The 23,468-nt window shown below is 46.4% G+C and overlaps 1 protein-coding gene across 2 annotated transcripts in view; it reads right to left on the bottom strand.

Annotated features, from left to right (window-relative positions):
- C2CD3 (C2 domain containing 3 centriole elongation regulator) overlaps positions 1-23,354 on the bottom strand; it is a 37,841-nt gene extending 14,487 nt beyond the window's left edge. For both annotated transcript variants that reach the window (XM_041460381.1, XM_041460380.1), the window contains exons 1-23: positions 22,987-23,354; positions 22,440-22,597; positions 21,670-21,869; positions 20,738-20,955; positions 20,050-20,182; positions 19,221-19,349; positions 17,781-17,925; positions 17,212-17,366; positions 16,336-16,542; positions 15,768-15,880; positions 14,128-14,246; positions 13,025-13,147; positions 11,850-12,278; positions 11,440-11,591; positions 9,929-10,172; positions 9,044-9,224; positions 7,558-7,738; positions 6,385-6,557; positions 4,676-4,796; positions 3,246-3,514; positions 2,804-2,893; positions 1,166-1,786; positions 85-387 (exon numbers count right to left, since the gene is read on the bottom strand). In XM_041460381.1, the coding sequence (XP_041316315.1) occupies positions 85-387; positions 1,166-1,786; positions 2,804-2,893; positions 3,246-3,514; positions 4,676-4,796; positions 6,385-6,557; positions 7,558-7,738; positions 9,044-9,224; positions 9,929-10,172; positions 11,440-11,591; positions 11,850-12,278; positions 13,025-13,147; positions 14,128-14,246; positions 15,768-15,880; positions 16,336-16,542; positions 17,212-17,366; positions 17,781-17,925; positions 19,221-19,349; positions 20,050-20,182; positions 20,738-20,955; positions 21,670-21,869; positions 22,440-22,597; positions 22,987-23,272 (4,750 nt within the window). In that variant the 5' untranslated portion in view covers positions 23,273-23,354. The remainder of the gene's footprint in view (positions 1-84; positions 388-1,165; positions 1,787-2,803; positions 2,894-3,245; positions 3,515-4,675; positions 4,797-6,384; positions 6,558-7,557; positions 7,739-9,043; positions 9,225-9,928; positions 10,173-11,439; positions 11,592-11,849; positions 12,279-13,024; positions 13,148-14,127; positions 14,247-15,767; positions 15,881-16,335; positions 16,543-17,211; positions 17,367-17,780; positions 17,926-19,220; positions 19,350-20,049; positions 20,183-20,737; positions 20,956-21,669; positions 21,870-22,439; positions 22,598-22,986) is intronic.
- Positions 23,355-23,468: the final 114 nt, after the last annotated feature.

A 23,468-nucleotide genomic window follows, 5' to 3' on the forward strand; every position in this document is an offset into this window, starting at 1 on the left:
CTCAGAAGAAAACAAAGAAACAGAAAAGAAAGAAAGAAAAAAGAAAGGCAAGAAAGGCAGAAAAGGAAGGGTGTGAGATGTTACCTTTTAAACTTAGATGCATTGCTCTTTCCACCAGGATATTGACAGCCACTGTGTTTTCCAGGAACATCTCGTCTTCTTCCTGCGGCTCGCCGCTGGCGATCCCTGAGCCTACAACGCCCAGCTGCCGTGTGTCAGAGGCCGGCTGGCTCAGAGCAGGGCTCTGCCCCGAGCCTGCATCCTCAGTGCTGCTGCTCTCCCGGGCGCAGGGCGCTCTGGGCAGGGCGCAGGGCGCCAGGCTGACGCGAACGCGCAGCGCGGCTCCGGCCAGGTCTGCGGCGTTGCGCCTGAACAACGGATACACGCCTGCAGGAGAGGGCACAGACAGCCAGAACTGAGCCACGGGAAGAGCAGGAGCCTGGAGAGCAGCTGCTACAGCTCGCTCCTGCAGAGATCTCGCAGGAGCCCAGCAGAACGAGTTTTGATTTTCAGTGTAATTTCTATGTGAGTTATCACCCACAAGTACAAGCTTGGAAACATTGAAAACCACGACCAATCCCCCAAATTTGGTACACCTTCGTTTTCCCCCAGTAACTCAGATTAAAGCACATCAACTTCCTGAGAGCCCTGGGAACAGCGAATCAGCATAATTTTATATACATATACTGAGAACATAACATACACCCTGCATAAAAATTTGTTTTAACTCTTGTTGTTTCTCCCTTTCCTGAGTGTATCTAAAAGAAGAGCCTATCAGTCCACAAATCTGGTAGCTGATGAGTACCATGTAGATGATAGAAGCCATAAACTAAAACAAAAGTTCCACCTCCGTGTGAGGAAGAACTGTCCACGGAGGGGGCAGAGCCCTGGAACAGCTGCCCAGGGAGGGCCTGGAGTCTCCCTTTCTGGAGACATCCCAAACCCACGTGCATGTGTTCCGGTGTCACCTGCTGCAGGTGACCCTGCCTGGGCAGGGGCTGGGACTGGGTGATCTCCAGAGATCCATTCCACCCCTGACCACCCTGGGATTCTGTGCAGGACAAAGCAAAGCCATGAACATCTTGTTTAAAGTGACTGGAGAAGGAGGCACATTACAGTGCCCACAGGGAAGAATGAAATGTGACCCCGTGTTTCAGGGACTCACCACTAACGCTCAGCGTTCTCCTGGATCTCTCTGCCAACGCTGCCAGGTCGACGTAGGCAGATCCAACAAGACGATCTGTGTCAAGGGGTCTTTCCGCCTCATTTTCCTTGCCACACGCCCACCACACCTGGATTTCTAACTTCTCCTCTCTGAAGAACCACAGCAGGCCCTGGCTCCTTCTGAGAGTCACCTTGCTGGGTTTCCTGAAGCTCACCGTGACATTCTCCGCGTCCTCGCTCACTTTTGGCCGCCTCGGCCGCGTGCAGGTGGCCTCCCGGTCGTACAGCTTGTACCTGAGGTAGCAGTAGGTGCCTTCGTGCAGGTGTGCCTGGCCCGTGAGCCGCACGCAGCGGAGCGGCAGCCACACCCGCGGCGCGGAGACCGTCACAGCCACCGCGCCGGCGCCGTGCTCCCAGTCCCCGCTGCCGTCCTCGCTGTCCTCCAGGTTCTCCTGGCTGCTCCACCCCAGGAGCCTGGCAGCCTCCAGGACACGCTCCCTGTCACCCTGACGGGCAAAGGCAACGGAGAGCTCCAGCCCTCCCACAGGGGCCTGCACGGCGCTGGCGCGGCGCGGAGGCAGCGGGTCCTCGGATGCGGTCACTGGGAACCAGCCTGAAATTCCTGCCGGAGGAAAGAGCCCGTCAGACTTGTCCCAGCTTTCCAAAAGCGTCAGTGAACAATGGACACCTCTCTGGTCATCGATCAAGGACCAGAACACCAAGGGTTTATTTCTCGTTTGGAATTTTATTAAATTATTTCTAATCTGAAAGAGCAACAAGTTGCTGGCCTTCTAAAACCTCAGCAGCAGTTCTGACCCCAAAGGATTTTCACTTCATTAACAACACCCATTTTACAATGAAACTCTATCCCTGGGATAACCAGTTATGAAATTATGTATTCTCACTTCTTTCCTACTCTCTTCTCATTAAAAACAACCTCAAACTTTTGGGCAGGAGAAAATGAGAACTTCGCTGAAATTAACGCAGAAATAAGCAAGGCAAATAATAAAAACATCATTATTACAAGGTATAATATTTCCAAACTAATACTAGATAGAGGAGATCCTTAGTGGACAGGTATATGAAGAATTTTTTGACAGAAATTTCACAGAATATTCTAAAGTGGAAGGGACCCAAAAGGAGCATTGAGATATTTCACACCCAGTTAAAAAAAAAAAAAAAAGTTAATCCTACTACTTTCTAATTATCTAAGACTTTTGTTTCCAGCTTTGACATCTGAAAAGCAGTCACTGGTCCTGCACTAAACACTGCAACTCATGGACTTGACATCCTTTCTGGACTTTCTAGAAAATAAACAGCACTGAATAAAGTCCTAAGGATTTTAGGTGCTGGTTTTAGCTGGCAATTTCTTCACAGTAGCCCCAGAATATTCATTCAGCCCCAGAATATTCATTCCTACACCCTGAAAACAGATTTTCAAACAACAACCTTTGTGTGACTTTCCTAATACAGGATTTTTACTGAACACATGGGGAACATCTGGAAGAACTTTGGTCTAAAAAAACCCAGAAATTCCCTCCAAGATGAAAACAAGCCCCCAAAACAGGAATGGAAATAGTTTTAAGGAATTGCAATAGCATTTCCACAGAATGTCAGCAGCACAGCACTGCTGTGATACCTGATCTTCTTGTCAGCAGGTCTCTGGTTGGAATCGTGACTGTCCCAAGGAGATAATCTCTGGATGTTCTGTCAGCCAATTTGTCAGTGGCTGGAAAAGAAATAATTTTGTAAATATATCCAACTGGTACATAAGTGACTGACTGCAGGACAGCTGGTAAGAGGTGCTCGTCATCACTGGGAGCCTCAAAAACTCTTTGCACAGGGGGAACAGTCTCTCCCAAAGACAATTTAGAGAATTACATCTCTTAGCAACTGCAGAGTTCCCTGCACAGGGCTCTGAGCAACCTGACCTGCTGGAAGATGGCCTTGCTCATTGCAGGGGGGTTTTTCAAGTCCCAACCCAAACTATTCCATAATTCTACGAGTGTTTTATTTTCTGCACTAAAATTAAGGGGACTTCTGCACCAGTATTCAATCCTTGCAACCGCCCCTGTCCTTACCTGACTTGGTGCTCTGATGGTAGATGGAGAAAAAAATACTGCCAGACTGCAAGAGTTCCCCCAGAGAAGAGGCTTCTCCAGTGCTTTTCTGGGTGATGAGATGACAAAGGAACTCCAGGCGATGCCCAAACTCTGGGCAGAAGGAGCCGGGCACAGCCCGCGTGCTGCGCGCCTGCGCCGGGGGCAGGAAGGACGGGAGCGCGCACACGTAGGCGTTCACCCCCACCCCTGCACAGTGCTGCACAGAGGGGCTCTTCTGTGCCACAGCTCTGCACTCCACGTGGGGAAAAAAAACGAAGGAAGAGAAGCAGATAATGCATCAGGAATCTGGGAAGCAACATGCTTAAAACAGAGGTGAAAAGATGGGACTAACAGCGAGCGTTCTAAGTCAAAATGCACGTGGCTTCTGGCTGCATAGCATTTTCATCCTTTCTTTCCATCTGAACATACTAGGGACCCATAGGAAAGGGTGAGAGGAACTCACGAGGTCCATCACTGGTGGCTGTGCTCTTATCTGTGCTTGAGAAAGTACTCAGCACCTTTAAGGGTACACTGTACTGTACAACAACTTCCCTGAGAACCTGCTCCACAAAGAAGCCAAGGCCAAGCTAAATTATTTTTACAGACCAGAACTGACCAGCAAAAGGAGGTGAAATTAGTAAATGGAGTAATGTACAAGTAAACCAGATCCAGGTACTACTCAGGTCGTACATCTGAAGGATGAGGGGTCTGAGGTCATTCCATTCCCTTGACTTCTCCAAGCACCATACAACAGTGATCCTCACCTTTCAGGGTCTCCTTGAATTAGGATGGACCAGAGTCTCACAGCAACACTGAGAAAGGGTCAGACCATGGCTCTGGAATGACAGGAGCCATCCTGCTCTTGTGGAACTGACTCCCTCTATTCTAGCCCTTTCCTGATTCTTGGAAACCACACAGTCTGGAACAATATCTAGCTGATACCACACACTGGCAGCAGAAGCCTTAAGGTGGAAAGGAACATGTTTCATTTCCTAGTCAGTTTATTGAGGTTTTCACAGTGAAATGCAAGAAAACAGCATTGGTTAGCTTGTAAATAGCATCAGCAACACCAGGATCCACTGCCCAAATAGGTTCCATCTCATATCAGCCAATTTTTATATCAGTCTTTGGCATAAAAAATAAGTGGAAATGTAGGAAAACATGCCTTTCCAACCTGCATCTTTCTGCAGAACAAATGTTACCACCCTGTACTGCAGCTTCAGGGATGAGAAGGTCCCTGATGGTTTTTATAAAGTTATTTTCACTTTGGAGCAGGACCCACTTTGAATCTTGGTCTCTGCACTTGGAAAATTGGCCAGTAAGAATGTGATCTAATCTCATGCCTCAGTCTGCTGCCTCCAGATAAGGCTGTTTTAAGTGAAAAGTGGTCCTTTTTGAATTAGGTTTACCTGGCTGCTGCCTGCAAACCAGCTGCCCTGTGTATTTGTACAGAAAGTGAAACAGCTTGAGCAGTTATTCCAGCTGCTGTTCTCATGGATCGTTGGTACCTCACACTCACATCGAGCAAACCTGGATTAAATGAAAGAAAGGAACAAAAGAAACGGCCAGCTCTTAATGCACGTATATCCAACATAATCAACATTTAGCTACACTTATTAATACAAAACTTACTCTATCAATGAGTATCTTTCCCTTTGTTCCCCCCCGGATCCAGCTGTTCCTCCTGAATCCAGCTGTTCCCCGCAGATCCAGCTGTACCTCCTGGATTTGGCTGTTCCCCCTGGGTCCGGCTGTACCCCCGGCTGTGGCACAGCCTCTTGCACCACCGGTCTCAGTGGATCGGTGCCGTTATTTTCTTAGAAACTCCGGCACCGCATCCAGCCAGGGCCACCGCTGGCCGCAGTGTCGCCCTCCTGTGGCCAAACGCCAGTATTGCAATCCAGGGCCCCCAGTGTCGCCCTCCTGGGGCCAATCGGCAGTATTGCAAGCCGGGGTCCTCAGTGTCGCCCTCCTGTGGCCAAATGCCAGTATTGCAAGCTGGGGTCCTCAGTGTCGCCCTCCTGTGGCCAAACGCCAGTATTGCAAGCCGGAGCTCTCAGTGTCGCCCTCCTGTGGCCAACACAAAGCACTGCAGGTCGGGGCTCTCAGTGTCGCCCTCCTGTGGCCAAACGCCAGTATTGCAGGCCGGGGTCCTCAGTGTCGCCCTCCTGTGGCCAAACGCCAGTATTGCAGGCCGGGGTCCTCAGTGTCGCCCTCCTGTGGCCAACACAAAGCACTGCAGGTCGGGGCTCTCGGTGTCGCCCTCCTGTGGCGAAACGCCAGTATTGCAAGCAGGGGCTCTCAGTGTCACCCTCTTGTGGCCAAACGCCAGTATTGCAAGTCGGGGCTCTCAGTGTCGCCCTCCTGTGGCCAAACGCCAGTATTGCAAGCCAGGGCTCTCAGTGTCGCCCTCCTGTGGCCAAACGCCAGTATTGCAAGCCGGGGTCCTCAGTGTCGCCCTCCTGTGGCCAAACCCCAGTACTGCAAGCTGGGGTCGCCCTCCTGTGGCCAAACGCCAGTATTGCAAGCCGGGGCTCTCAGTGTCGCCCTCCTGTGGCCAACCCACAGCACTGCAAGTCCAAGGGCTGACGCTCAACTTTTTGACAGTTTGAGGGTTTCCCTATTTAATCACTGATTTTTTACTCTTTACGGTGTTAGTGAAAGCTGGGAGGAAAACCACTCCTGGTTGGTTTCAATTGCCAACATAAATCCATATTTTTATTTGCCCTGGAGGCAAACAGACTTTTACAGAATTTGATAGAATTTTACACAGAATCAAAACTGGTTTGGCTGGTTTGACCCATAAAATCATGGAGCCCAAGCATTCCTCCAGCACTGCCAAGGCCACCACTCTCCCCCATCCTTAATGCCACATCCACAGAGCTGTTAAATCCTGCCAGGGATGGGGATTCCACCATGGCCTGGGGCAGCCTGTGCCAGGACTGAACAGCCCTTTGGAGGAAGAAATTTTCCTTAATATCAAACCTAAACCTCCCTGGCACAACTTGAGGGATTTCGTTTGTCCTTTGCTAACACACCATCAAACACTGTTGTGCTGCTCAGAGGTTTCCTCAACTGAGCCTGCTTTTACCAGGGAAAGCCCACAAGCCTTGCTCACCTGAAGACTGCAGATGAAATTCCTCAGAGGAATCACTCCGGGGGACCAAGGGAAGATTAAAAGTTTGAATGCCTATTTCTTCACGGTGCTGCAGAGTCACCATGGCACAGAGCCGTGACAAAGGCAAGGCCCCTTTGGCAACCAGCTGGTCTCTGACATTTGGGTAATAATACCTGGCAGGACACAAAAAACCAGGATCAACATTTCTCTCAAACTGCACAGAAGTCAACTTTGACTGTCTTCAAAGCCTAATTAGCCTCCCCAGCTAAGGGAGAAAAATAAATGTATTTCCACTGAAGAAAAGAATAATTAAGTGCTTAAGCAGATAATCCTACAAATACATACTTGCACTAGTCCTAGCAAGTCAACAAGCAGGACCTCCACTAAAAATTGGCATCCTAAAGAAAAACAAGAGAAGGATCTGGCACCAAATATTTTCTGCTATCATTTCTCATTAATAAATGAAAACACCTCTCTTGCAGAACAGATTTGTGGTACCAGAATGTAAGTGTAAAAAATTATTCCAAACCTTTTCTTAGTGCATTACTTGGCTTCAGCTTCATCCTAAAACAAATTCTGGCACTGTATCTTACAAACAGCCCATAGTAATTCTTATGTGACTTAGAAAATTTTAAAAAGCCTGACTTGTTTACTGCAGAATGAACAGATTATTATATTTTTCTAAAGCTATTTGTCTTCAAGGCTTCTGCTCTTCATTACTAATAATTAGCTTCAGTAGCCAAAGAAACATTTTGAATGTACAAAACACTTTTTATTATTTGTGTTGTACTCAGTGACTTGTATGAGGGAAAAGAGCAAATCCAACACAATGAAATTATACTTTCAGGGTGCTATTAAGTAAAATTTAGATGTTGCAAACATTTAAACTACTTTTAGATTGTTATGCTGATTAAAAGATGGAAAAAAGCAAACTAATAATACACACTTTTTAAGTTATAAAAAGGAGTAATAAGGACTCTTGGTGGGGAAAAAGGTGTACAGGTTTTAAGTGCAGATACTTATCACCAAATGTTGATGAGCTTACCATTTTTTTTAGCTACTATTAAATAATATTATGAAATATCCATTCCAGAGCTGCAGGTTTTTCAAGATCAGATGTACCTCTACCAGTACTGCTGTGCTATCTACAAAGAACGGGACGTTGTTCTGTACCTGCACCAGACTTCAAACTGCATTCCTCCTCCTGCTGCTCCTGGTGCCATAAATGCACTGACCAGGAGCCTCTGGACTGGGACATCAGCAGGAACCAACAGGGAATGATGATGTTCGTCATTGAAGATGGGATCAGGGACACACAAAGTGGTAGCTGTTCTAAATGGCTTTAATGTGATGCCTAGAAGTCAAGCAGAACTAGTTAAAAATGGTTGGAATTGCAGCTTTCAACCTTTTTCTGCTTGCAATCCTACAGGAGGTAGGACCCATGGACAGGGAGTGAAATCCTCTTGGGACAAGGCTTGCTCTTCTGAGCTTCACTTCACAAAGCTTTTACAAGCAATCCATGCAGCCCGATGACCCTATGAGCCACAGGCTGGGAACTACAGCTAAAGAGGCAGGATAGAAATCCCACAGGACTTACTATGGAACCATTTCACTGGCTGTCATTTTTCAGTGGGAATACACATTGGTGATGCAAAGCACTCGACACTATGCTCTTTCCTACAGCTACAATTATTTACATATTATTTTATAATCTGAAAAATGATGGGTTTAGATTGGATATTGGGAAGAAATTCTTCCCCCTGAGGGTGGTGAGCCCTGGCACAGCGTGCCCAGAGAAGCTGTGGCTGCCTCTGGATCCCTGGAAGTGTCCAAGGCCAGGCTGGACAGAGCTTGGAGCAGCCTGGGACAGTGGGAGGTGTTCCTGCCCATTCTATGTTAATCCTAGTGATCTAAACCAAGCAACTCTTCTGCTGGTGTATCCATGAAAATCACAGAATTGTCACGGTTGGAAAAGGCCTCTAAGATCATCAAATCCAGCTGTTAACCCAGCCCTGCCAAGGCCACCCAGTAAATCACGTACCCAAGTGCCATATCCAAACACTTTCTGAACATTTCCAGAGATGGTGACTCCACCATTGCCCTGGGCAGTTGTGCCAGGGGTTGATAACCCTGTTGATGAAGACTCTTCCCTAATATTCAACTTAAACCTCCTCTAGCATGACTTGGGGCCATTTCCTCTTGTCCTGCCCCTTGCTGCCCTGGAGCAGAGCCTGATCCCCACCTGGCTGCACTCTCCTGTCAGGGAGTTGTGGAGATCAAAACGAGCACCCTGAAAAGCTTGTGCCTGTAAAGCCCTTGCTGAATTTCACTGTGTACAATCTCTCTATTCCCTGCAGACCCATTCCTGCATCTTTGTCAGACCAGCTGGCACAGCCCTCTAGCACCTTTAACAGAAGGTACCATGTGAAGAGACTTGGAATTAGGTCTCTTTTTTCCACAGGGAACTTGCCACCAGCCTCAGACAAACAAGGCTTTGAATCCAGTGACACAGCCCAAGCCCAGTTTTTTCCAAGAAAACAAGCATTGGCTGCTTGAAAGCTCATAAAAACATGCCCCCTCTTAGGCACAAAGAACATGACTAAATAGTATTTAATTATAGCCATGATCTAAATAAGACAAAATTATAAGACAAACTTACCATCCTCATGCAGTCCAGGTCCTAGCAGTGCACCACAGCCAGCCTCCTGAACTGGGAAATAGTACTGGATGTAGCAGTCAGCCTCTCCCCAGACCGTGGACTGGAGGGGAGCGAGTCCCTTCACACCCTCCACGTGGATCTCAAACACATGCTCCATCAGGTCCTCCCCTTTTGGGTACAACTGTTAACAAAAAAAGGGAAAGCCACGTGGAAAGGGTGACTTTAGGAAACTGAGAACATTTCAACCAGCTGCCCAGGGAAGTGGTTGAGTCATCCCTGGAGGTACTCAAAAGCCATGTGAATGTAACATTTGGGGACAAGGTTTAATGGTGGCCTTGGCAGGGCTGGGTTAGTGGTTGGATTCAATGAGCATAGAGACCTTTCACAATCTAAACAATTACATGTGATAAGGATCTAAGAAGCCTGAGATGGGGGACAGAGAAATTATCTACCATTTTCCTCCTACAGTTTACAGAAACATTGAAAGTCTGAAAGAAAATTATTTTTTTCCTGCAAAGCACATAGATAAAAGTTCCTACCTACCCTACTCCATGGTAGTGGCAAAATCTCCACAATAAGGCTGTGAGAATTAAGATTTTCTGTAATTTTGCTGGTTTTTTGTTTTTACTGGACTTGTGAAGATAGAAACAGTGGATATGCAAGGCAATAAAAAGAGCAATAATGTCAAGACTAGTGAGAGCAAGCTGGTAAAAAAAAAAAAAGAGTATAAACAATATAATTCTGTGTACAATTTGCAGAATATAACAAAACTGGCTACAGCTTCAAGAAGAGATTTGGGATCATTCATCTGTTAATGAACTCACTGGTAAAACCCTTTTGACATGTCCTTAACAGCGAGAATGGGGTGTACTGAAGAGTAAATACCAGTGTGGGTTTTGTAGCTGGATGGTCCAGAGAGTGGGGAGGACGCTGTGTGACTGGAGGCACCATTCCTTCCTCAGTTTTGAGCCTCTGCAGTGCCACGATTTGGATGGCTGATCCCATGGCCAGGGTGACCCGCAGGCTGCCGCGCGTGCTGCCCGTGAAGACGTCGACCACCGGCACGTGGCCATCCACGGCCACCACTGGGTACTGAGCCTGCAGGAGCAGGTGGGAAACCCTGGCATCCCTGCAGAACAATCCCAAAACAAACAAAAAAGCCCCAGCATGAGCATGAGCCATCTGAGTACAACAGCATCACACAGAACTCGTTCTAGATGGGATTTTCAAAGCTGATAAAAACCCGTCTATCTCCGTTCCTCTGAAATTTGTCTCACATCCCATCTTCACTCAGCAGAGATCCAGGAGCTGCTGGGTGCAAGAAGTTATTTCCAGCAATGACAAAGGACAATTTCCCAAAACCTGACTGCACATTAGCTATCAGCCAGCCTAGAGATCTGTGAAGGAAGGGATGAGTGGGAACAAGACTCCCATTAACACCCTGTAGCCATATGATACTTTTATGAGGTAGTTATGTGCCTTTGTGCAGAAAAGAAGGAACAGTGACAGCCTCCCAGAAAGATGTAAAAATCATACACTGAAGTTATTCAAGGCCAGGTTGGATGGGGCTTGGAGCAACTTGGTTGAGTGGAAGGTGCCAGTGGCACTGGATGGATTTTAAGGTCCCTCCCAAGTCAAACCATTCTGGGATTCTAAGATACACACAAATAAACTACAGTGGCTTACTGAAAAAACGATACAAATGACACAGTAATAACTAACAAAGTAGTGACCAGTCAGCTCCAGCACCACCTGGTTTTCACATGCCACTAGGTCTGACCAAAATAAAAGGAATAAATCCTTTGCATTAGGAAGAATTTCTTCTGTCCAGTATTTCCAGCAATTTAAACTGTTTTAAGCAGGTATATTACTTAACTGAACAAGAAGCCAATAGATTAAACCCAAAAAAAACCAAAGAACTCTAGAAAATCCCATTGGATAAGAACACAATTAAAATATGAAGGTTTTGGAGACTTTTTGCCACCCAGCATCCCTATGAGATCCCTGCAGAGCATGATTAGGGGCAAACCCAACCAGTCAGATTTTGTAAAATCACTGATGGAAAGCCACACCTCATTCTCCTGTGTAGTCACTTTGACTTCTTCTAGTTTTATTCCATCATAGGACAACAAGTTAAGCAGGCACCAACCCTGATGCACCATAGTGACTTTATTTGTCACACTCTATCTGTGGACAAGGACAGTGTAACTCACACCCTGCTCACTGTAGGAAAGGGTTATAGGAAGCTTGGCAGGGCAAAAATGCCTTTTGCTATGAAGTGTAACTCAGAACCTCCCCACACAACCCCCACACACCATCACCAACTTCTTTCTCTAAGCTTCAGCTAGGATATTTCCCAAACCAATAAAAAATGGGGAAGTAAAAACCAAGGTTACTTGAACGAGATGTAAAACTGATGCAGAGGGAGTTTCACTAATCCCAGCAATTTGTCAGAGCCAGGGCTTCCCAGCTTGTTCCACGCTTCAATAATCATGACATTGTTCTTCAGCCGCTCCAAGTGTTTGGAAGTCAATGAAAAGGGCATCACCTGAAAGGTTTAAAGCAAAATTAGTACACAAAATACACTGTAAAGTATTGGCTAAGTGCAGAGCATTCTGTTAAGTCTACTTTATTCCAGTCTACAGAATTGTGCCTTTTAAAGATAGAAGTTAAAAATTGAATGTGCATTCAACAGAGCCAAGCAGGGACATTGCTACGTATATCAAAGTAACTTAAGTACAAAATGTGTTTGTTAGTGGGGAGCACCACAATTCTATCAGTGGGAAATGGAGAACATGTCACTCGCCTGACAAAAATTGAAGGCAGGCTGTCTTGTGCCCCAGACGACAGCGGATCTCGTCGCCTCCTCAGTGCTGAGCAGTTTGCAGTTTAAATACACATTGCAGGACCCGGGGAGCCCAGAGCCTTCAGCAGTGAAGTCCCTTCCATCAGGCACCATCAGGAGCACGTGCAGCAGTAACCCCTCCTGCTCCGCTGGGGTGACATGCGTCACCTCATCCCGGGCTGGCTCCGGGCGCAGCGGCTGCGCGACGTCCCTGCCGCCCGCTGCTGGGCCCCGCGGGGCCTCGGGGCTCCTGGTGGAGCTTTCTGCACTTACACTCGTCCTGCTGGGCTCCCGCAGTCCCAGCTGGGCCCCTGTCACGGCGTGAGCTGCGGCTGGGTGCCCGGCCGTAGCCGACCCGGCAGCGGCGCTGGCCACGAGCTGCAGGGACACCTGCAAGGAAGGCAGAGCTGGCCAGAGTGCCCCATCCACAAACAAGGCATGCAACAGGAACTCGGGAAAACACAGCACACCTCTGGCTCCAGAACTCGCCCTAAGGCATTATGCTGGTTGCAAGCTACAGCTTTTGCTGTAAAATAAAAGACACGTGGCTTTAAGAAATAAAGTCCAGGCTGGAGTTTGGCAAAACCACACAATTACAGATGAATTATTGAATGGTCTGGGTCGGAAGGGACCTTAAAGCTCACCCCATTCTTAACCCTTCACCTGCTAATACAGAGAGCTGTTTATCCTCAGAACTGTCAAATCCTTCAAACTGTTAGTGCTTCTCATTCAGAAGCTGAGCAAACTGATAAAACTTTGGCTGGAGAAGATAATTCCTAAAGTGACAAGGACAAGGAAGACCAGGCCTCCACGGCAGGAGAGACCTCAGCTCATACCACACGTGAAGAAGCCAAAGCTCCAAGCCCTGAGTATGTGCCACTCAAAATGTGCCTGTAGAGTGGTTTCTGTATTCAAGTCCCAGCTTATTGACAACATTCCTCGACATGCAGGAGCTTCAAAACATTTCCCCAAACCCCTAAGGAATAAAAAATGGTTCATGTTATTTTATGCTGGTCTTGCAAACCTTTGTAGCTGAGACCTGGTAAATTGAAACAAAGAGAGAAAAGAGGAGTTAAAAATAAGAGTGTGGAGCCAAAATTAGTAACAATCCAAGCTAGAGGTGGTAAAACACATACCTTTAGTGGCCCAACTTGTGTGTGATCTCCCTCTTTTTCCACAGGTATATCCCAGCTGACACTGAGCAGCTCAGCCTCAATCACTCTGCAGAGCTGAAGTGTTGCTGAGCCAATGGCCACAGGCTGAGGGTAGGCAAAGAGATAATTTTGCAAGATTTCTATCAGATTTAAAGAATTTTTGTGAAAAAAAGAAAAAGAAAAAAGCTTTCTGGCTCCCACTCACAAGGTCAGTTGTACCAACAGGGATGTGGGAAATCTCTTTTACTTCCAATTTCAAGTCTCACTAGAACAGTAAGACAAGTTTTCCTGGAGTCTACTGTAAAAAATTCCAGATTAATGCAAAAATTGAATAACCTAAATCCTGGTAAATGAGCACAATTTCCATACTGAAAGATGCAATTTACTCCCTCATTAAAAGAAAAGCAGATATCCTTGGTGTCGATTAAAATAACATAAGCTGAGTTAACCCCTCTCACCTTCTTCATCACAGGCAGATGGTTATGCAAATAATCTTATGAGATAGAAATATAGCTTTTCCTGCCCAAAATGCACAAGTCACAGCTGTTTTTCACAGCTCACATTATGTCCCTTACACTGGGCAGGGTGCAGATATAAACTGCATCCACGTGGACTCATTCTACACTGCTAAAGGAGCTGTGTTCTCATTGAAGGACAACGTTTATAACTGATCCAATGTGCTTAAGCAACAAGAGATCAGTTTAAAGAAGGGGGAAGTACAATTCTTTTTGCTTGCCAGTCTCAATGTCAGAAAAGCCTTTAATGAAGGGACAGGAGGGACAAGCCTGGAAGAGCGAATGGCCCTGGCCCCGAGGCTGCCAGAGCTCCAGAAGTGTTTGGGCAGCGCTGCCAGGGATGCACGGGTGGGATTGCTGGGGTGTCTGTGCAGGGCCAGGGCTGGGCTGGGTGAGGCTGTGGGTCCCTCACAATACTCTGTGGTTCTGTGCAGACTGAACAGCAAGCAGTGTAATGTCATTTCACCTCCTAATACCTGACTGTCTGCACTGAGTGCCTGGGGGAAGTGGAAATGCAAAGAATTCCTTTGCTTTTCAACACACAAAGAAGGAACAACTAGTAGTAAATACCTTTTTCTGTGTGCTTTTTCTCATGTAGATTTTAAAAGCCAGGTCAGAGCCCCACCAGTGCTCCATCATCCTTCCCCCAAACCACACAGGGAACACAGACTGCTGCTGGAATTTCACCACTGGAAGGAAGAGAGGAGCAACAAATATCCAAAATTACTTGACATAAATAAACTTTCCCCTGTAGAGTGCTCTGTTACAAACACAATCATTTAATTCTGCATTGTTTATTAACACAAAGGCCAAAGTAAACTGGTTTTCATTTCTGAAGGCCAGCAAACAGCAGGAGGCCAGCAGACAAAATTAAGATTATGAATTAATAAATAATAAAAATAATTAATAAATTATTAAATACATTAATATAAGCCAACATTATAACAGTATTTAAAGACTTCAGGTGACACCAAGTCTCTGCCATTCTAGCATGCAGTAAGAGCTGCCCTTCCTCAGTGGGAGCACCCTGCCTCATTTCAACTAACAGAGTTCAAGATGGTTCTGGAGGGAGGCAAAGCTGAGCTGCAAGAAAAATCACAGCTCCAGGAGAACAGGAGTATCTGCAAGCAGAGACAGAACCAATTTGTGATTTGCATTCAGTCTGGAAAGGAGTACAAGAAGTACAATAACAGTGCTCACAAAGGATAAGGAAATACTCCTGTGATGACAAAAATGCAGGTTACACATAAGCTAATTTCCAGCCGGATGCCCTGCTCTTCCCCACCTTGTCTGGGATCGCTATGGAATCTTCCCCATTAGGCATATTTAATAAATGACATAACTCTCAGGAAGGAAAATGCTACAGGATAATGGATTGAAGTCTTCTTCACATTATTTTCTATTTTATAATCTATTTTTCTAGGTCCCAAAGAGGTGGACTCCACACAAGGCAAACCGCAGGAGGACGGATGAGTTTTGGATTCCAAAGGTTGTATTACAAAAGCTCAGAAGAAACAGATGTTTTCTCTGGCCACAAATGCAAAATATCCAAGAGAACTCAAAATCTCTCAAGTGCCACTCAGGAAGATGCAAAGCCAATGAATGATCACATGGGAGAGGCATTTGAAAGTCACCCTGGCATTCCAGTTCTGGGAAGACTGGGCAGAGAGCATCCAGCATTCTCTGCTGAGTGGGAATAGAAACAGAAATTGTTCTCAGGGATACAAACACTGGTGAGTCTCAGTACAAAGATTAGTGTCTCCTGATTTGAGCACAGGACTGGAGATTCCCTGGATCCAGCAGATTATGTGAGCTACTGGGGATACTACATGACATACTTCCACATCTGAGGAATTATTTATTTGGGCTGTAAGTATCTCTGGTATTTCTAAAAGTACTTGATCATCTTCCCACTATTGCAGAAAAAATACTGGCATTATGTTCAAAAGAAGGAATGGGCTTACTAACTTGTTCTTTCCTTAGGAAAAGAAATTTGAAAATCCCAGTATGAATTCTTCTGGGAAGAAAAAAATAATTTAAAAAAATCACTTCCTTCTTCCTGAGAGGATCATTCCCCCACCTGCAGCACGGCAACTAATCACACTGTGGTTTTCAGGCAGCAAAGGAAATATGTGAAACACACTACTAAATAATTTCTAAGAGATGGAGTCAAGAAAACCAAATCTGAGGGGGAAAAACGATGCTCTTACCACCATCTGTGATTTTACTTGAGGCTACTCGAACTGCTTCTGTTGCTATGGAGACCTGTCCTTTTCCATCCTTGGAGACTCTCACAGGAAAGTGGTACTCCACAAAGAAGGTGCTGTGAATAAAACAGTGAAAGGGTGACCACCGTCCATCAAGAATCTGATGTGAGTCATGAAACTGAACACAGCAGGCAAGTTCCAGATTCACAGCTGACTGTAACCCTGTTTTTTAGGATAATTGAAACACCCACTCTATGAATTCCTTCCACAGGTTATCTATGTGCCAGATTCTCCTCCAATAAATCCCCTTTTGTTTTCAGCGTACTGCCAGGCACAAAGTACATTCTGCACCTCCCCAAAACCCTGGGAAAGGCACAGCCCCAAGTGAGCCCACATCAGGATAAATCAGTCACATCTCTAACTTTCCCAAGTCCGTGGGATACAATTCCCTCCGAGGAACAGAAGCCTCAGAAGCCTGGAGAGCCTGGGGAAGCTGCGCTACACAGGAGAGCCCAGGGAAATCTCCCCTGAAGGCACAGCACAGAAACCAGGAAGAAACAGTCCCCCTTACCACTTATGAACAGACATGGGCCGTGGAGGCTTCCCCAGCAAACCCTTCCTCCTGGGGGAGATCTGGATGCTCTCAGGAGGGATTTTCAGGCTTTCTATGGTGACTCTGGCCAGGTGTACTCGCTGCAGCAATGCCAACCTGTCTGCACCCAAGGATGTGAGAAGAGACATTTCTCTGTGGTCTTCTGGAGGAGCAGTGGGAGAGCAGCTGGAGACACAGAACTGAGGATCAGGACTGCAGAAACATTCTTGACATGACCACATGAAGGGGGAATTGTAGCTAGGCGGGATGCTACTTAAAAACTGCCCAAGGTTCACTAAAATATACATTTAAAACATATTTTTACAACAAATTTGGTGGTCTCTATAATTCTCTGTAACAAGTATCTTATAATATCTGGGGTCCATAACTAAAAAAAAAGACAAGTTAAAGTGCATGTTCCACACATTGTTGATCTGAAAAAATCTTCAAAAAGAAAAACTTCATTTAATGCCATGTACAAAAGCAGGGAGATGATACAGTTATACACAAGACAAATCTCTGCTGCAGAGGAACAGGAGCAGGATTTTTGCCGTAGTTTTAAATCTCATTTGTGTAATTTGCAAGACTTGAATTGCAAATGCTTTTGTGCTGGTTTCTTTGGGGATATGAATTTTACCTGATGTAAGAACAGCAGTGTTAGTCAGAAAAATAATCAGAAATAATTGTTTGGAGCAAAAACGGAAAAAAAAAAATAGTCACAAAACCTTTAAATTAACTGTATTGTATAAGATAGGCATGATAATTGGATCTTCAGGGACATTTTTATTGGTTCCATATGAAAAAAAGGGAATGCAGTTTAGATGAGGTCAGAACAAAAGTCACTGATGTAACTACCTGGGTTTAGCTCCTGTCACATTCTGATCAAAGGCATGAAAATCCTTCTGTGGATTCACTGGGCCCCCTTTTTTGAGAGTTTCTGTCTTGGATGCTTTTTTTGAGGATTTAACATCGTCATCGCTGAGGAAATCGCTCAAACTGGAATCAGATTTCTAAAGCAGAAAGAATGGACATAAATAAGAAGTTAATTGTCATTGTACAGAGAGTTCCATAATGGTCACAATACATAAATGGAAAACAACTTGTGCATTGTATCAACTGAAACAATTAAAATGGTCTCAAAATTTCAGGGATTTAAAAAACAAAAAGTCTCCCTGGACAGCCTCAATCGCAGCAATTTCCAAACTCGATGCTTGACTTTGTAGTCTTAACAATATTCTTTTAATGATTTTATTCTTTTAATCATATTAATTATAAGCAACGTGCACATGTACTCACAAACATTTGTATGATACTTAATGCCCATTCAGCTCTAAATTAGTGCAATCTGTCGTTTTCCTGATCGTGCAAACTTCGGTTGCTCTGCACATTAGGGAACGCACGTTTCCCTTTGGATCTCCACTTACAGGAGCTGTGTAAAAAAGCTTCTCCAGCAGACTCTGGTCGTAGTGGGGATCACCGAGTTCACTGTCATACACCTCGCTGCCAAGGGAGAGAGAATCCCACAGGGAGCCTGTCCGATCCCAGAAGTGCCCCGGGGAGAAATCGGCACTGTGGATACAGGAGAGAGAAGCACACCTCAGGGTCTCCAAGGCACGTGGACAATGCTGCCCGTTTCCCCCTGGATCGGGGCCGTGCTGGCTCCAGCAGGGACAAGCTGTGCCCAGGGAGCAGGGCTGTGAGCCAGCCTGGGGGGTCACCTGGGGACAACACCTCTGCCCCCGCAGGAACGCAGTGCGTGCGGAGTGAGGGACAGCCGGGGTCACAACAGATCTCTGGAGGTCACCCAGTCCAGCCCCTGCTCAAAGGGAAGGCATGCAAAAAAAGCTGTACCGCTGGATTTTGGGTGTCTTGGAAGCTGCAGATTCCACAACCTCTTTGGGCAACCAATTCCAGGCTTTGATGATTTTCATTGTAAAATACACCAATGAATATCAACCTCCAATTTTTACCCTTCACTACTTTATAACTTCTGGAATGCTTTAGGAGTAATACTTAAGGACAGTTTATTTTGATTTAAAAAAACTTCCAAGCTATACCTGAGTAGGTGCAAACACAAGTATCTTCAGATACAAACTGAGGTTAGTTTGGTTTAAGGTTTTCCTCTGTGCTGTGAGTTTAAAATAATTTTATGACCTGCAACACTACAGTGCAGATAATCACTGTGTGATAAACCACAGTGAAAAAATGAGTGCAGGGCACAAGAAACATGAACCATAAATTCTGAACCACATCTGACCCAGAAGCTGTGTGTTCAGGGTGCAGATGTGGACGCAATGGAAGTATCATTTATGCTCCTGCTACGCAAAATAAGAGGAAAAGGCCCATTTAATATCTGGAGAAAGATTAAAAATAGCTATAGTTTCTCATTAGTTTTAATTTACAGAGTGCTTCTTCTCCCAAGAAACAAGGTATTTGTTTTACATGCTTAGTTTATGCAGTATTTTAGGCCACGACACTTAGGACTATTCAGTAACTCTGTTTCATGAAAGATTGTGGTTAATCTTTCTGACATCACTTTCACACCAAGCGACTTGGAGCTATCCAGGTCATCATGCATTAAAGCTGAGCTACAAAACACCTCCATCACTTGCACACTGTCAAGTTACATTCCCAAAAATGTCACTGGTTACATTCCCAAAAATCTGGACAACCTGAAGGGTCAAGAGACACTTTTCAAAATGGTCAGACAAGGACAATTTTGTAGAAGCCTCCAGAGCATCACACTCATGCAATGGAAGCATCATTTATGCTCCTGCTATGCATATTAAATGGATATATTAAAATCTTTTCAAAATGGTCAGACAAGGACAATTTTGTAGAAGCCTCCAGAGCATCACACTCACCTGCCCAACAGTAACTGGACTGCTCTTTCTTCAGAGTTCAGGTCAAACTGCTGACCTGAAACTTCAGATCCAAAGAGATGGGGATCTTCAGGAATGGGCACAAAACTGGACTTCAAGCCTTTTGGGCTCCTGGGTAACAGCAGTGGAAGCACAGACAGCAGAAAAAGGAAAAATAAAGACATTAAGGCATGCTCAAGATGAATCCAATAATCAGTCTATCAGTTTTTTCTGTGAAGTCCAAAATAATCTACTTTAACACAAATACAAATAGTTTATGCAGAAAGAATTTGCAATAGCATCATTGATATTGAATTTGCAATAGCATCATTGACTGTCAAAGACAATGACATTGCTTTCTGGTTATCACAGAACAACAGGCAATATTCACGTTTTTCCAGAGGAAAACCAAGAAATCTAAATTTCTTTTCTCCTAAGAAAACACCATGCATTTAGGTCATCAATTACGTACACTTCTCCGAAAAACTGTTCCTTGTGATGCAGTGCCATTTCACTTGCACTGTCTTGCACTACTCTTATTCCCTACCAAAATGTAATATTTCCCTGAGAAATAACTTTTAACTAAATACAAATATACTATGAAATTAAATTAAAATCAAATACTTATATCAAGGCTTACTACATGAAGATTAGAATGAATTTACAAAATTTAGGCATTTATTCACAGGTAGAAATTAACTTCCCATTTGAATGATGTGCTGCTTTGACCCAAAAACACATCCTATGAATCTCAGTATCTACAGTTTTCTGGATAAAGCCTCAAAATCTATGGTCTGGAGCTTGAATCTCACTTCCCCCAGTCCAAACTCACTTTGTTGGTGCTATAAAATTGTCTGTTTCTATAAAATGAGACATTTTCTTCAGTTCAATCTCCATGTCTGGGCTGGACTTCATTGCAGAAACAACCATGGCATCACGGAGTTTACTGCCTTGATCCAAGAGAGCTGGGAAACAAGCACAAGGATTACATTTCAGCATTCAAGTGCTTTTTAAAAGCCACGTGTAGACACAATCAATGTGTCAGCTACAGTCAAAGAAACCTGTTTTCTGCTGTTAAAAAGAGATCTTGGCGCACTGGGGATCAGATACGTTTTATACACCAGAAAACAGCTGAGCTGGGAGCCAGGGAGGGTGATCCTCCCACTCCACTCTACAGGGAATTTGTGCACACACAGGGTCAGGTACTGAAGGGCACTTTTAGGATACAGAAGCAGGACTAATTGAGGGAAGAGCAGTCTGCCACTTCAGGATGTCTAATTTTTGTTCTTTCCTGTAAATATGGAACTCAAAAGGTAGCACATATGGAAACGTGCCCTACTCCGATGCCGATCCCAATCCAGCCCAGGCAAGAGTGGATTTTAAGGCAAGGCCTTTTTGGAATAATGGAGCAAGAGGGTGTGAAGTCTCTCTTTCCCTTCAGAAACGCAGACAGGCAGACGAAACACCACCGGGAGCTGTTTGCAGTGAAGTCTAAAGGATGGAGGCAGCGGCACACCAACCTGAGAGCAGGTCCTTCGCAGCCGGGCTGCGCACGGAGAGCAGGCGCGTGCTCCCCCCGGGAGGCGCTCTGGGATCGCTGCTGGTGGGCAAGGACAGGGGCTGATTCTCAGGGCTCATTTCCACATGCTCATCCGGTGAAATCACACGGGCACGAGGAGCAGGAAAGGTGTCCTTCGCGTTCTCAGAGTTCTCTCTGTAGAGCAAACGGTCCTTTCCTCTAGGGAAAAATGAAACTGTATTTCAGGGACAACTCCAGGGCGTGGGTAAAGGGATTCAGAACTCTGCAAATTCTCCAAAAGGAAACATGACATCATTATTTTAATGATTCCTCACCTGCCACTGAGACCATCAGAGAGACCCACCCAAGGTGCAAGTAAAAGATTTTTCAAAAGAAAGGCTTTTAGATCTTTTTACAAGAGCACGTTGTGACAGGACAAGGGGGAACAGCTCCCCACTGCCAGAGGGTAGGTTTACATTAGATACCAGGAGAAAGTTTTTTTCTGGAGCACAGTGAGACTCCGGCACAGGTTACCCAGAGAAGCTGTGGCTGCCTCATCCATGTCCAAGGCCAGGCTGGATGGGGCTTGGAGCAGCCTGGGACAGTGGAAGGTGCTCTGGCAGCAGGGATGAAATGAGATGAGCCTTAAGATCCCTTCCAACCCAAATTATTTGGTGATTTGATGATTTGAGGCACCTCTTGTGTGATCTTGCTTGACTTGAACTAAGTCAACCTAAAAAGCAAATTTCTGTCAGACAAGAAATTGTCCCTGTCACCTTGGAAACCCTCAACATCCTGGATTTCCCATAAAATGCATGTTTGAAAAGATGAAACACCCCATAACTCACAAGTGAACTGACAATGCTTAAAAATTCTGTGTGAACTGCAAAATAAACCACAGTTTTGTCACGAGGAAAAAAGAAAAAAGGGTACCTAGGAGATGTGGCTTTGCTGTTGTCAACAGACTCCTGTTCAACAGCCACCTGGGTGTGCCTGGGCTGCTGGGATGGAGCAGGAAGCTGGGACTTGCTGCTTCCCTGGGCAGCAGCAGCAGCATCTGAACCTCCTTGTGTGGCTGGCACACAGCTGCTGGTGCCATACAGTTCTGGCAGAGGCTCTAGAACCAGTGACACCTGGAAGACAAGATGTGCAAATATTGCTTTGTTCTTTTCTTATCTAAGTGCAATAAACATTGCATCAACTTCACCTGTTGTGCAATGGAAAGCTGCTGCTTTTCTACATAAAGTAATATTTATATCACACAGCTATGTCACGTATTTACAACTACTTGTTCCTCATTTTCAAATCCAGTCAACTGCCTTTCTTAATCAGTTTTACAGAGACAGGGCTGCAAGACAGAACTTTCTTAATTTCAGATGTTAAAATCTTCTATTATTCCAGTGAAGTGTAAGAACCAATACCCATTTTAAATCCACTGTTAATACCCACATGTTGTGTAGAGACCACATGTTCCTCATTAAGCTCAACTACCCCATATCTCTCCAAACAAAACAAAGCAAAGACTGCCAGTATTTGTTTTTTCTTCATTTGTTACCTTAGCTCAGAAATGCCTTGGACAGAGAGCAGGCCTGCAGTGTGCCACGTACAGCTTGATCCCGCACCTGACTGTGCCAGTGTCACAGCGCATAATTGATATTAATATCATATTACCATGTAATAATGAGCACAGACATGAAGGCTACCTGCAGCTCTCCGAGTTTATCCGATGTTGGTGACAGCACGGCAAAAGACCCTTTGATGGGATGGCTGGGAGAGAGCTGGGACAGTTTAGTGATCTGTGCTCTGCCAAGGGGCAGGTGGTCACGTTTGGTTAGAACCTCCAGGACAAGAACGCCCATATCTGCAAAAATCAGGAACACCTTCAGGTCAGTCTCATGGCCACAAGTGACACTTTTTGGCTAAAACGACAGAAATGCCAGAGACTGACGCTATGTCCTACAAGGGGCAGCAGGTAAAGAAGGGTGAATACATCCATTACTCCTGGCAGTAAATGATGATGAATAAGCCCAGGATTCCCAGAACAGGAACGCCTGCGGCAGGACCAAGGGGAACGGCTTACACTGCTGCAGGGTAACCGCAGGGCAGCCCGCTCCCCATCACCGTGCCCGGGAAGGAACTCCCCCGATGCCCGGCCTGAGCCGCCCTGGCACCCCTGGAGCCTCTGTCCCCGTCCCAGCCCGGTGCCAGCCCGGTGCCAGCCCGGTCCCACCCGGTGCCGGCGCTCCCTACCTGCCAGGTAGGCGGCGAGCTGCCGGGGCCCGCAGCGCACGGCGAAGCGGGCGCAGGTCCTGCCCGCGGGCTGTCCGGGCCGCCCGGCGGGCTGCAGCACGGTGCCGCCGGAGCTGTCCCCCCACCAGCGCAGCCGCACCACGGCGGGCGGCTGCGGGGCCGCCCACAGCACGCGGGGCACGCTGCAGCGCAGCAGGCAGCGCGGCGGGCCCTGCACCAGCGGCGGCAGGCTGGCGGCGGCGGGCTCGGGACCTGCGGGGACGGGCGGCGTCAGCGGGCCGTGCATCACCGCGAGCACCCGCGCCGCCTCCCGCCCCAGCGCTGCGCGCTTCTATCCCCGCCGTATCCCCCCAGCCCCGCTCCGCCGCCCGCCGCTCCCGCACCTCCCCTCCGCCGCATCCCGCCCGCGCCGCCCGCCCGGTAACCGCCGCCCGGCGGGGACTACAGCTCCCGTGCTGCCCCGCGTCCCGCAGGGCGCAGCG

The sequence above is a fragment of the Pyrgilauda ruficollis genome, unplaced genomic scaffold (genome assembly GCF_017590135.1).
Source record: "Pyrgilauda ruficollis isolate IOZ18807 unplaced genomic scaffold, ASM1759013v1 scaffold143, whole genome shotgun sequence".
NCBI classification, from domain to species: domain Eukaryota; kingdom Metazoa; phylum Chordata; class Aves; order Passeriformes; family Passeridae; genus Pyrgilauda; species Pyrgilauda ruficollis.